The sequence below is a fragment of the Bombina bombina genome, chromosome 7 (genome assembly GCF_027579735.1).
Source record: "Bombina bombina isolate aBomBom1 chromosome 7, aBomBom1.pri, whole genome shotgun sequence".
Taxonomy (NCBI): Eukaryota; Metazoa; Chordata; class Amphibia; order Anura; family Bombinatoridae; genus Bombina; species Bombina bombina.
The window spans coordinates 134,805,419-134,817,582 of NC_069505.1; the positions used below are offsets into that span (position 1 = coordinate 134,805,419).

General features: G+C 42.3%; 1 protein-coding gene across 1 annotated transcript in view; it reads left to right on the top strand.

Moving 5' to 3' along the window:
• CSTPP1 (centriolar satellite-associated tubulin polyglutamylase complex regulator 1) overlaps positions 1 to 10,264 on the top strand; it is a 322,173-nt gene extending 311,909 nt beyond the window's left edge. The window contains exon 9 of the mRNA XM_053720316.1: positions 9,874 to 10,264. Within this exon, the coding sequence (XP_053576291.1) occupies positions 9,874 to 10,042 (169 nt within the window). The 3' untranslated portion in view covers positions 10,043 to 10,264. The remainder of the gene's footprint in view (positions 1 to 9,873) is intronic.
• Positions 10,265 to 12,164: the final 1,900 nt, after the last annotated feature.

Sequence of the window (12,164 nt, forward strand, 5' to 3'; positions counted from 1 at the left end):
GTGATAGTTCCTGTTCCAGTACAGGAAAGGGTCTGGGTTTCTATTCAAATCTGTTTGTGGTTCCCAAAAAGGTGGAAACTTTCCGACCTATTTTAGACCTAAATTGCCTAAACAAGTTTCTCAGACTACCGTCCTTCAAGATGGAAACTATATGCTCCATTCTTCCTTTAGTGCAAGAGGGTCAGTTCATGACAACCATAGACCTAAAGGATGTGTACCTTCATGTTCCCATTCACAGGGATCATCACAAATTTCTGAGATTTGCCTTTCTGGACAATCACTTCCAGTTTGTGGCCCTTCCGTTTGGTCTTGCCACAGCTCCCAGAATTTTCTCAAAGGTTCTGGGGGCTCTCTTGGCAGTTATCTGGTCTCTGGGAATTGCTGTGGTGTCCTACCTGAACAATGTATTGGTTCAGGCACCATCTTTTCAACAAGCAAAATCTTACACAAAGATATTGTTGTCTTTTCTTTGTTCCCACAGATGGAAAGTGAACTTGGAGAAAAGCTCCCTTGTTTCAGCTACAAGGGTATTCTTCTTAGGGACCATAATAGATTCCCTATGGATGAAAATTCTTGCCTCTCTCTTCAGTCTGCTGTTCGTCCTTCAGTGGCTCAATGTATGGAGGGAATCAGTCTGATCGTGGCTTCCATGGAAATCATTCCCTTTGCTCGATTCCATTTGAAAGCTCTGCAACTGTGCATGCTCAGACAATGGCTCGGGGATCATGCGGATCTGTCTCAGAGGATAGATCTAGATCAGTTGAGAGAAACTCTCTCCCGTGGTGGCTTTCTCAGGAACATTTGTCTCAGGGCACATGCTTTTGGAGACCTGCCTGGGTGATTGTGACCACGGACACCAGCCTACTGGGCTGGTGAGCAGTCTGGGACTCATTAAAGGTGCAGGGAGGTGCTCTCCCCATCAACATCTTGGAATTGAGAGCGATTTACAATGCTCTGATGGCTTGGCCTCAGTTGTCCTTAGCCCGGTTTGTCAGGTTCAACTCAGACAACATAACCTCAGTGGCTTACATCAACCACCAGGGAGGAATTCGGAGTTCCTAAGCCATGAAGAAGGTGACTCAGATTATTCAGTGGGCGGAAGCTCACAGTTGCTGTCTATCTGCCATCCACATTCCAGGAGTGGACAACTGGTAAGCGGATTTCCTGAGCAGACAGTGTTTTCATTCCAGAGAGTGGGAACTCCATCCAGAGGTGTTCTCCAGCTTAACCCTCAAATGGGGGGTACCGCAGTTGGATCTGATGGCGTCTCAGCAGAATGCCAAGCTTCCAAGGTATGGTTCAAGGTCAAGTGATCCGCAGGCCGTTCTAATAGATGCTTTGGTGGTTCCTTGGGACTTCAGGCTGGCATACTTGTTTCCTCTGTTTGCTCTCCTTCCACAAGTCATTGCTCGTATCAAACAGGAGAGGGCATTGGCGATTCTAATAGCCCCTGCGTGGCCTCGCAGGATTTGGTATGCAGACCTAGTGGAGATGTTGTCTCTCCCACCTTGGAGACTGCCTCTGAAGAAGGCCCTGCTGATTCAGGGTCTCTTCTTTCATCCAAATTTCGTTTCTTTGAAGCTGACTGCTTGGAGAGTGAACGCTAAATTCTGTCTAAGCGTGGGTTTTCTGATTTGGTCATTGAGACCATGATTCAGGCTTGCAAGTCTGTTATTAGAAAGATTTACCATAAGATATGGTGTAAATATCTTTATTGGTGTGAATCCAAGGGTTTCTCTTGGAGTAGAGTCAAGATTCCTAGGATTTTGTCCTTTCTCCAGGAAGGTCTGGAGAAGGGTTTGTCAGTCAGTACTCCGAAGGGTCAGATTTCTACTTTATCTAGTTTGCTACACAAGCGTCTGGCGGATGTGCCAGATGTGCAATCTTTTTGTCAGGCCTTGGTCAGAATCAGGCCTGTGTTTCAGTCTGTTGTTCCTCCTTGGAGTTTTAACTTTGTTCTTAAAGTTTTGCAGCAGGTTCAGTTTGAGCCATTGCATTCAATAGATATTATGTTGTTGTCTTGGAAGGTTTTGTTTCTAGTTGCTATTTCTTCTGCTAGGAGAGTCTCTGAACTCTCGGCCTTGCAATGTGATTTGCCTTATCTTATTTTTCATGCTGATAAGGCTGTTCTTCGTACTAAGTTTGGTTTGCTTCCTAAGGTGATCTCCGACAGAAATATTAATCAGGAAATTGCTGTTCCTTCTTTAAGTCCTTATCCTTCTCATAAAGAACGTTTGTTGCTCAACTTGAATGTTGTGCGTGCTTTAAAATTTTACTTACAGGCGACTAAGGATTTTCGCCAGTCTTCTACCCTGTTTGTTTGTTTCTCTGGGAAACGTACAGGTCAGAAAGCTACTGTTACTTCTCTTTCTCTCTGGTTGAGGAGTATAATCCGTTTGGCTTATGAGACTGCTTGACAGCAGCCTCCTGAGAGAATTACGGCTCACTCCACGAGAGCTGTCTCTTCTTCTTAGGCTTTCAAAAATGAAGTTTCTGTGGAACAGATTTGCAAGGCTGCAACTTGGTCCTCTTTGCATACTTTTTCCAAATTTTTATACTTTTGCCTTGGCTGAGGCTTCTTTTGGGGAAAGGTTCTTCAAGCGGTGGTGCCTTCTGTTTAGGTCTACCTGTCTTGTCCCTCCCTAGTCATTTGTGTCCTCTAGCTTGAGTATTGGTTCCCAACAGTAAATGATGCAGCCGTGAACTCACCATATCTTAGGAAAGAAAACAAAATTTATGCTTACCTGATTTATTTATTTCCGGATATGGTAAGTCCACGGCCCCGGTCCTTTATTTTAAGACAGTTATTTTTGGCTAAACCTCAGGCACCTCTACACCTTGTGTTACTCCTTTTTTCTCCATTTCTCTTTGGTCGAATGACTGGGGGTTGTGGGAAGGGGAGTGATACTTAACAGCTTGGCTGTGGTGCTCTTTGCCTCCTCCTGCTGGCCAGGAGTGATATTCCCAACATTAAATGATGCAGCCATGGGCTCACTATAGGAAAGAAATAAATTTATCAGGTAAGCATAAATTTTGTTATTACCCATACCCCAGTTTTGCACAGAAAACATGGTTATATTAATACATTTTTTACCTCTGTGATTACCACGAATCTAAGCATCTTCTGATGGCCCCCTGATCACATGACTTTAAATTTATTATCTATTGACTTGCATTTAAGCCAATTAGTGCTGTGTTGTTAGAATCCACGGGCGTCAGCACAATGTTATCTATATGGCTCACATGAACTAGCACTCTCCTGTTGTGAAAAGCAAATACAAAAGCATGTGATCATGGGGCTGTCTTTAGGGACTTAGAAACAGACAGAAATTTAGAGGTTTAAAGGTTATAAAGTATATTAATATAACAATGCTGGTTGTGCAAAGCTGGGGAATGGGTAGTAAATGCATTATCTATCTTTTTAAACAAACAATAACAATTTTTGTGTTGACTGTCCCTTTAATGTTTGTTATAAAATCAGCTCTAAAAAAATAGGTTCAATTGCTCCTGAGCGTACATCTCTGCTTTATTAAAAATAATAATAATTTCTCCAACATTGGTGTGTCCGGTCCACGGCGTCATCCTTACTTGTGGGATATTCTCTTCCCCAACAGGAAATGGCAAAGAGTCCCAGCAAAGCTGGTCACATGATCCCTCCTAGGCTCCGCCCACCCCAGTCATTCTCTTTGCCGTTGCACAGGCAACATCTCCACGGAGATGGTTAAGAGTTTTTTGGTGTTTAAATGTAGTTTTTATTCTTCTATCAAGTGTTTGTTATTTTAAAATAGTGCTGGTATGTACTATTTACTCTGAAACAGAAAAGGATGAAGATTTCTGTTTGTAAGAGGAAGATGATTTTAGCAGACAGTAACTAAAATCGATTGCTGTTTCCACACAGGACTGTTGAGATGAAGTAACTTCAGTTGGGGGAAACAGTTAGCAGACTTTTCTGCTTAAGGTATGACTAGCCATATTTCTAACAAGACCATGTAATGCTGGAAGGCTGTCATTTCCCCTCATGGGGACCGGTAAGCCATTTTCTTAGTTAAACATAAAAGAATAAAGGGCTTCAAAAAGGGCTTAAAAACTGGTAGACATTTTTCTGGGCTAAAACGATTGCTTTACTAGGCATATTATGCAGATTCTAACTAATAATTGGTATATAATCTTGGGGAACGTTTAGAAAAACGGCAGGCACTGTGTTGGACACCTTTTTCAGATGGGGGCCTTTCTAGTTATAGGCAGAGCCTCATTTTCGCGCCATTAATGCGCAGTTGTTTTTGGAAAGCAAGGCATGCAGATGCATGTGTGAGGAGCTAAGAATCACTGAAAAAGCTTATAGAAGGCGTCATTTGGTATCGTATTCCCCTCTGGGCTTGGTTGGGTCTCAGCAAAGCATATAGCTGGGACTGTATAGGGGTTAAATGTAAAAACGGCTCCGGTTCCGTTATTTTAAGGGTTAAAGCTCTGAAATTTGGTGTGCAATACTTTTAATGCTTTAAGACACTGTGGTGAAATTTTGGTAATTTTTGAACAATTCCTTCATACTTTTTCACATATTCAGTAATAAAGTGTTTTCAGTTTGAAATTTAAAGAAACAGTAACGGTTTTATTTTAAAACGTTTTTTGTGCTTGATTGACAAGTTTAAGCCTGTTTAACATGTCTGTACCATCAGATAAGCTATGTTCTATATGTATGAAAGCCAATGTGTCTCCCCATTTAAATTTATGTGATAAGTGTGCCATAGTATCCAAACAAAGTAAGGACAGTAATGCCACAGATGATGATATTGCCCAAGATGATTCATCAAATGAGGGGAGTAAACATGATACTACATCATCCCCTAATGTGTCTACACCAGTTTTGCCCACACAGGAGGCCCCGAGTACATCTAGTGCGCCAATACTTATTACCATGCAACAATTAACGGCTGTAATGGATAACTCCATAGCAAATCTTTTATCCAAAATGCCTACTTATCAGAGAAAGCGCGATTGCTCTGTTTTAAACACTGAAGAGCAGGAGGGCGCTGATGATATTTGTTCTGACATACCCTCACACCAATCTCAAGGGGCCATGAGGGAGGTTTTGTCTGATGGAGAAATCTCAGATTCAGGAAAAATTTCTCATCAAGCTGAAACTGATGTTGTGACATTTAAATTTAAATTAGAACATCTCCGCGCACTGCTTAAGGAGGTGTTATCTACTCTGGATGATTGTGACAATTTGGTCATTCCAGAGAAATTATGTAAGATGGACAAGTTCCTAGAGGTTCCGGTGCCCCACGACGCTTTTCCTATACCCAAGCGGGTGGCGGACATAGTAAATAAAGAGTGGGAAAGGCCCGGCATACCTTTTGTTCCCCCCCCTATATTTAAGAAATTATTTCCTATAAGGACTTATGGCAGACAGTCCCCAAGGTCGAGGGGGCGGTTTCTACTCTAAACAAACGCACTACTATTCCTATCGAAGACAGTTGTGCTTTTAATGATCCTATGGATAAAAAATTAGAGGGTTTGCTTAAAAAGATTTTTGTACAGCAAGGGTTCCTTCTACAACCAATTTCATGCATTGTTCCTGTCACTACGGCAGCGTGCTTCTGGTTCGAGGAACTAGAAAAGTCGCTCAGTAGAGAATCTTCGTATGAGGAGGTTATGGACAGAGTTCAAGCACTTAAATTGGCTAACTCTTTTGTTTTAGATGCCGCTTTGCAATTAGCTAGATTAGCGGCGAAAAATTCAGGGTTTGCTATAGTGGCGCGTAGAGCGCTTTGGCTAAAGTCTTGGTCAGCGGATGTGTCATCCAAGACAAAATTGCTTAACATTCCTTTCAAAGGTAAAACATTATTTGGACCAGATTTGAAAGAGATTATTTCAGACATCACTGGAGGAAAGGGCCATGCCCTCCCACAGGATAGGTCTTTTAAGGCTAAAAATAAGCCTAATTTTCGTCCCTTTCGCAGAAACGGACCAGCCTCTAATTCTGCATCCTCTAAGCAAGAGGGTAATACTTCACAACCCAAACCAGCCTGGAAACCAATGCAAGGCTGGAACAAGGGTAAGCAGGCCAAGAAGCCTACCACTGCTACCAAAACAGCATGAAGGGATAGCCCCCGATCCGGAACCGGATCTAGTAGGGGGCAGACTCTCTCTCTTTGCTCAGGCTTGGGCAAGAGATGTTCAGGATCCTTGGGCGCTAGAAATAGTTTCTCAAGGTTATCTTCTGGAATTCAAGGAATTCCCCCCAAGGGGAAGGTTCCACAGGTCTCAATTATCCTCAAACCAAATAAAGAGACAGGCATTCTTACATTGCGTAGAAGACCTGTTAAAGATGGGAGTGATACATCCAGTTCCAAGAAAAGAACAAGGAATGGGATTTTACTCAAATCTGTTCGTAGTTCCCAAAAAAGAGGGAACATTCAGACCAATTTTGGATCTGAAGATCCTAAACAAATTTCTCAGGGTTCCATCGTTCAAAATGGAAACCATTCAAACGATCCTTCCCACCTTCCAGGAAAGTCAATTTATGACCACCGTGGATTTAAAGGATGCGTACCTACATATTCCTATCCACAAGGAACATCATCAGTTCCTAAGATTCGCTTTTCTGGACAAGCATTACCAGTTTGTGGCACTTCCATTCGGATTAGCCACTGCTCCGAGAATTTTCACAAAGGTACTAGGGTCCCTTCTAGCGGTTCTAAGACCAAGGGGCATTGCAGTAGTACCTTACTTGGACGACATCCTAATTCAAGCGTCGTCCCTGTCAAAAGCAAAGGCTCATACGGACATCGTCCTAGCCTTTCTCAGATCTCACGGATGGAAGGTGAACAAAGAAAAAAGTTCTCTGTCCCCGTCAACAAGAGTTCCCTTCTTGGGAACAATAATAGATTCCTTAGAAATGAGGATTTTTCTGACAGAGGTCAGAAAATCAGAACTTCTAAGTTCTTGTCAAGTACTTCACTCTGTTCCTCGTCCGTCCATAGCGCAGTGCATGGAGGTAATAGGTTTGATGGTTGCAACAATGGACATAGTTCCTTTTGCACGAATTCATCTAAGACCATTACAACTGTGCATGCTCAAACAGTGGAATGGGGATTATACAGACTTGTCTCCGATGATTCAAGTAGATCAAAAGACCAGAGATTCACTCCGTTGGTGGCTGACCCTGGACAATCTGTCACAGGGAATGAGCTTCCGCAGACCAGAGTGGGTCATTGTCACGACCGACGCCAGTCTAGTGGGCTGGGGCACGGTCTGGGAATCCCTGAAAGCTCAGGGTTTATGGTCTCGGGAAGAGTCTCTTCTCCCGATAAACATTCTGGAACTGAGAGCGATATTCAATGCTCTCAAAGCTTGGCCTCAACTAGCAAAGGCCAAATTCATAAGGTTTCAATCAGACAACATGACGACTGTTGCATATATCAATCATCAGGGGGGAACAAGGAGTTCCCTGGCGATGAAAGAAGTGACCAAGATAATTCAATGGGCGGAGGATCACTCCTGCCACTTGTCTGCGATCCACATCCCAGGAGTGGAAAATTGGGAAGCGGATTTTCTGAGTCGTCAGACATTCCATCCGGGGGAGTGGGAACTCCATCCGGAAATCTTTGCCCAAATAACTCAATTATGGGGCATTCCAGACATGGATTTGATGGCGTCTCGTCAGAACTTCAAGGTTCCTTGCTACGGGTCCAGATCCAGGGATCCCAAGGCGACTCTAGTAGATGCACTAGTAGCACCTTGGACCTTCAACCTAGCTTATGTATTCCCACCGTTTCCTCTCATTACCAGGCTGGTAGCCAGGATCAATCAGGAGAGGGCCTCGGTGATCTTGATAGCTCCTGCGTGGCCACGCAGGACTTGGTATGCAGACCTGGTGAATATGTCATCGGCTCCACCATGGAAGCTACCTTTGAGACAGGACCTTCTTGCTCAAGGTCCATTCGAACATCCGAATCTGGTTTCCCTCCAACTGACGGCTTGGAGATTGAACGCTTGATTTTATCAAAGCGTGGGTTTTCAGATTCTGTGATAGATACTCTGATTCAGGCTAGAAAGCCTGTAACTAGAAAAATTTACCATAAAATATGGAAAAAATATATCTGTTGGTGTGAATCCAAAGGATTGCCATGGAACAAGATAAAAATTCCTAAGATTCTATCCTTTCTACAAGAAGGTTTGGAGAAAGGATTATCTGCAAGTTCTCTAAAGGGACAGATTTCTGCTTTATCTGTCTTACTACACAAACGACTGGCAGCTATGCCAGATGTTCAAGCATTTGTTCAGGCTCTGGTTAGGATCAAGCCTGTTTACAGACCTTTGACTCCTCCCTGGAGTTTAAATCTAGTTCTTTCAGTTCTTCAAGGGGTTCCGTTTGAACCCTTACATTCCGTAGATATTAAGTTACTATCTTGGAAAGTTTTGTTTTTGGTTGCAATCTCTTCTGCTAGAAGAGTTTCAGAGTTATCTTCTCTGCAGTGTTCTCCTCCTTATCTGGTGTTCCATGCAGATAAGGTGGTTTTGCGTACTAAGCCTGGTTTTCTTCCTAAAGTTGTTTCTAACAAAAATATTAACCAGGAGATAGTTGTACCTTCTTTGTGTCCGAATCCAGTTTCAAAGAAGGAGCGTTTGTTACACAATTTGGACGTTGTCCGTGCTCTAAAATTCTATTTAGAGGCTACTAAAGATTTCAGACAAACATCATCCTTGTTTGTTGTTTATTCTGGTAAAAGGAGAGGTCAAAAAGCGACTTCTACCTCTCTTTCCTTTTGGCTTAAAAGCATTATCCGTTTGGCTTATGAGACTGCCGGACGGCAGCCTCCTGAAAGAATCACAGCTCACTCCACTAGGGCTGTGGCTTCCACATGGGCCTTCAAGAACGAGGCTTCTGTTGATCAGATATGTAAGGCAGCGACTTGGTCTTCACTGCACACTTTTGCCAAATTTTACAAATTTGATACTTTTGCTTCTTCGGAGGCTATTTTTGGGAGAAAGGTTTTGCAAGCTGTGGTGCCTTCCGCTTAGGTGACCTGATTTGCTCCCTCCCTTCATCCGTGTCCTAAAGCTTTGGTATTGGTTCCCACAAGTAAGGATGACGCCGTGGACCGGACACACCAATTTTGGAGAAAACAGAATTTATGCTTACCTGATAAATTACTTTCTCCAACGGTGTGTCCGGTCCACGGCCCGCCCTGGTTTTTTTTTAATCAGGTCTGATGAATTATTTTCTCTAACTACAGTCACCACGGTATCATATGATTTCTCCTATATATATTTCCTCCTGTCCGTCGATCGAATGACTGGGGTGGGCGGAGCCTAGGAGGGATCATGTGACCAGCTTTGCTGGGACTCTTTGCCATTTCCTGTTGGGGAAGAGAATATCCCACAAGTAAGGATGACGCCGTGGACCGGACACACCGTTGGAGAAAGTAATTTATCAGGTAAGCATAAATTCTGTTTTGATAATAGAAGTAAATTATGAAGTTGTTTAAAATCGCATGCTCTATCTGAATCATGTAAGAAAAATGTTGGGTTTCATGTCCCTTTAAGTACAAATTATGTGGTCAAGTTAGCTTGTATTTTTAATATTTCACACAATACACCTGGAGGAGACGCTAACAATTAAAGCTGTTTTTGTTTCTTACAACAACCTTTGTGTCTAACTTGGCGTCACATAATGTGAAAACATACGCCTGTTATTTGTGTTGTTTTGCATGATTTTTGAATGGTGGCTGCTATATTTCACGCAGGGTTCAAGGGCGTTTGCCTATACCCTTTATTTTCTATTTGACTGCATTTAATTTAAGAAAGCTTTTAATGGTTCACATACATTCTCCACTGCTCTCCTCTCTCTTTTTTTTTCCCCTCCAGAATTGCTCAGCTTTCTACTGCTTCCATCTCTCAACCTGGCGGCTCATGCAATCTACCATCCAGAGAGGTTATTCGAGTACCTTCACCAAGAAAACCTGTGTCTACCCGCAAACGCCCAGACATGGAGAGTGACGGTTCTACTGAAGAGACTGATTCATCTGAAAATTAGAGAAGCAACAAGCCACCATCCGTACACAGACATAGACAATTTGCAGAGTATATTCACAGCATTTCTTCACTGAAAAAGGGAACAGATTTCAATTCAAAAGAGTGATTGTATATAGGAAATTTTAATTTATTTTATTTAAATGTTTTTTTTTTTATTTGCTGTAAAGTAGCTCATGACTGCATTAAGTTACAAAATAAAAAACTGACAATCTTGAATGAGAAATAGGGATGGTTTGTAGCTGTTTAGTGCAGCCTCTCCTTGCTGGTGACAAGACATGAAGAAAAAGCAGTATATTCAGGAAAATGTTTGGATAAGGGGTGGGAGACTATTTAATCCCTACCTACACTATACCATATAATAACTTTACAAGATAAATGATTAACCCTTTCACTGCCAGGAATTTCAGAAGTGTGATGCACAGCTGCAATTAGCAGACTTCTAATTGCCAAAAAACAATAGCAAAGTCATGCATGTCTACTGTTTCTGAACAAAGGAGATGCCAGAGAAGCTTTTACAACCATTTGTCCTATGACTGCAGTAGTTGTGTGTAAATAATTTGTCAGAAACCCATGCAAAAAAGTTAACAATTTTTTTTTTTAATATGATAATATTTGACAGCCAAATAGTGGGATCAAATATACCAAAATGGGCCTCGATCAATACCTTGGGTTGTCTACTTTGAATATATTTATAATTTTCATAGGTAAATCAAAAAAAAGCAAAGGCTCTATTACTGTTTAAATGGTGTGATAGCAAAAATGATAAAACTTCTCCGGTACTCATGGCAAGTTTTTCTCTGAAATTCCTGGTAACAAAGGGTTAAAGGACCATTAAATGATATGTTACTTTAAATTTCACATGAGCAGATTTTTTTTTCTTTCAAATTTGAAATACCCCCCCCCCCTCATGTCCATTGTCTTTCATGTGACAGCCATCAGCCAATAACAGATTCATACATGTGTTTTGTAAATCAGATAGAACATGCAGTTTTTTAAAAAAAATATCCAATTTAATTCTATTATCAAATTGTGCACAGTCTTTTTCTATGCTCACTTTCTGATGCGCCAGCATCCTGCAGCCTCATCCTGTTGACCTCATGGGTGTACCAGATACTGTGTCAGTGCATACTACACAGGATGGGCTCTTCTATTGGAAGCAGATCTCCTGCAGCTTGGTAAGCACAGTAGAATAAGTGCTGACAGGTTAGTAGGTACTTGCACTCGCATTAACACCTTTATTAACTAAAATTGTGATTTCTCTTGTAAGGTGTATCCAGTCCACGGATCATCCATTACTTGTGGCATATTCTCCTTCCCAACAGGAAGTTGCAAGAGGATCACCCACAGCAGAGCTGCTATATAGCTCCTCCCCTAACTGCCATACCCAGTCATTCTCTTGCAACTCTCGACAAGCATGGAGGTAGTAAGAGAGAAGTGGTGAAATGTAGTTGTTTTTTTTCTTCAATCAAAAGTTTGTTATTTTTAAATGGTACCCGAGTTGTACTATTTTGTCCCAGGCAGAAAATAGAAGAAGAATCTGCCTGTGATTTCTATGATCTTAGCAGGTTGTAACTAAGATCCATTGCTGTTCTCACACATGTCTGAAGAGAGAGGTAACTTCAGCGGGGGAATGGCGTGCAGGTTATCCTGCTATGAGGTATGTGCAGTTAATTTTTTTTCTAGAAGATGTGAACTCAGGAGGAGACACTCCTTCCAATAAACATTCTGGAACTAAGAGCGATATTCAATGCTCTTCAGGCTTGGCCTCAGCTAGCGACAATGAGGTTCATCAGATTTCAGTCGGACAACATCACTACTGTGGCTTACATCAACCATCAAGGGGGAACAAGGAGTTCCCTAGCGATGTTAGAAGTTTCAAAGATAATTCGCTGGGCAGATTCACTCTTGCCACCTATCAGCTATCCATATCCCAGGTGTAGAGAACTGGGAGGTGGATTTTCTAAGTCGACAGACTTTTCATCCGGGGGAGTGGGAACTCCATCCGGAGGTGTTTGCACAATTGATTAATCGTTGGGGCACACCAGTACTGGATCTCATGGCGTCTCGCCAGAACGCCAAACTTCCTTGTTACGGATCCAGGTCCAGGGACCCCAAGGCAACGC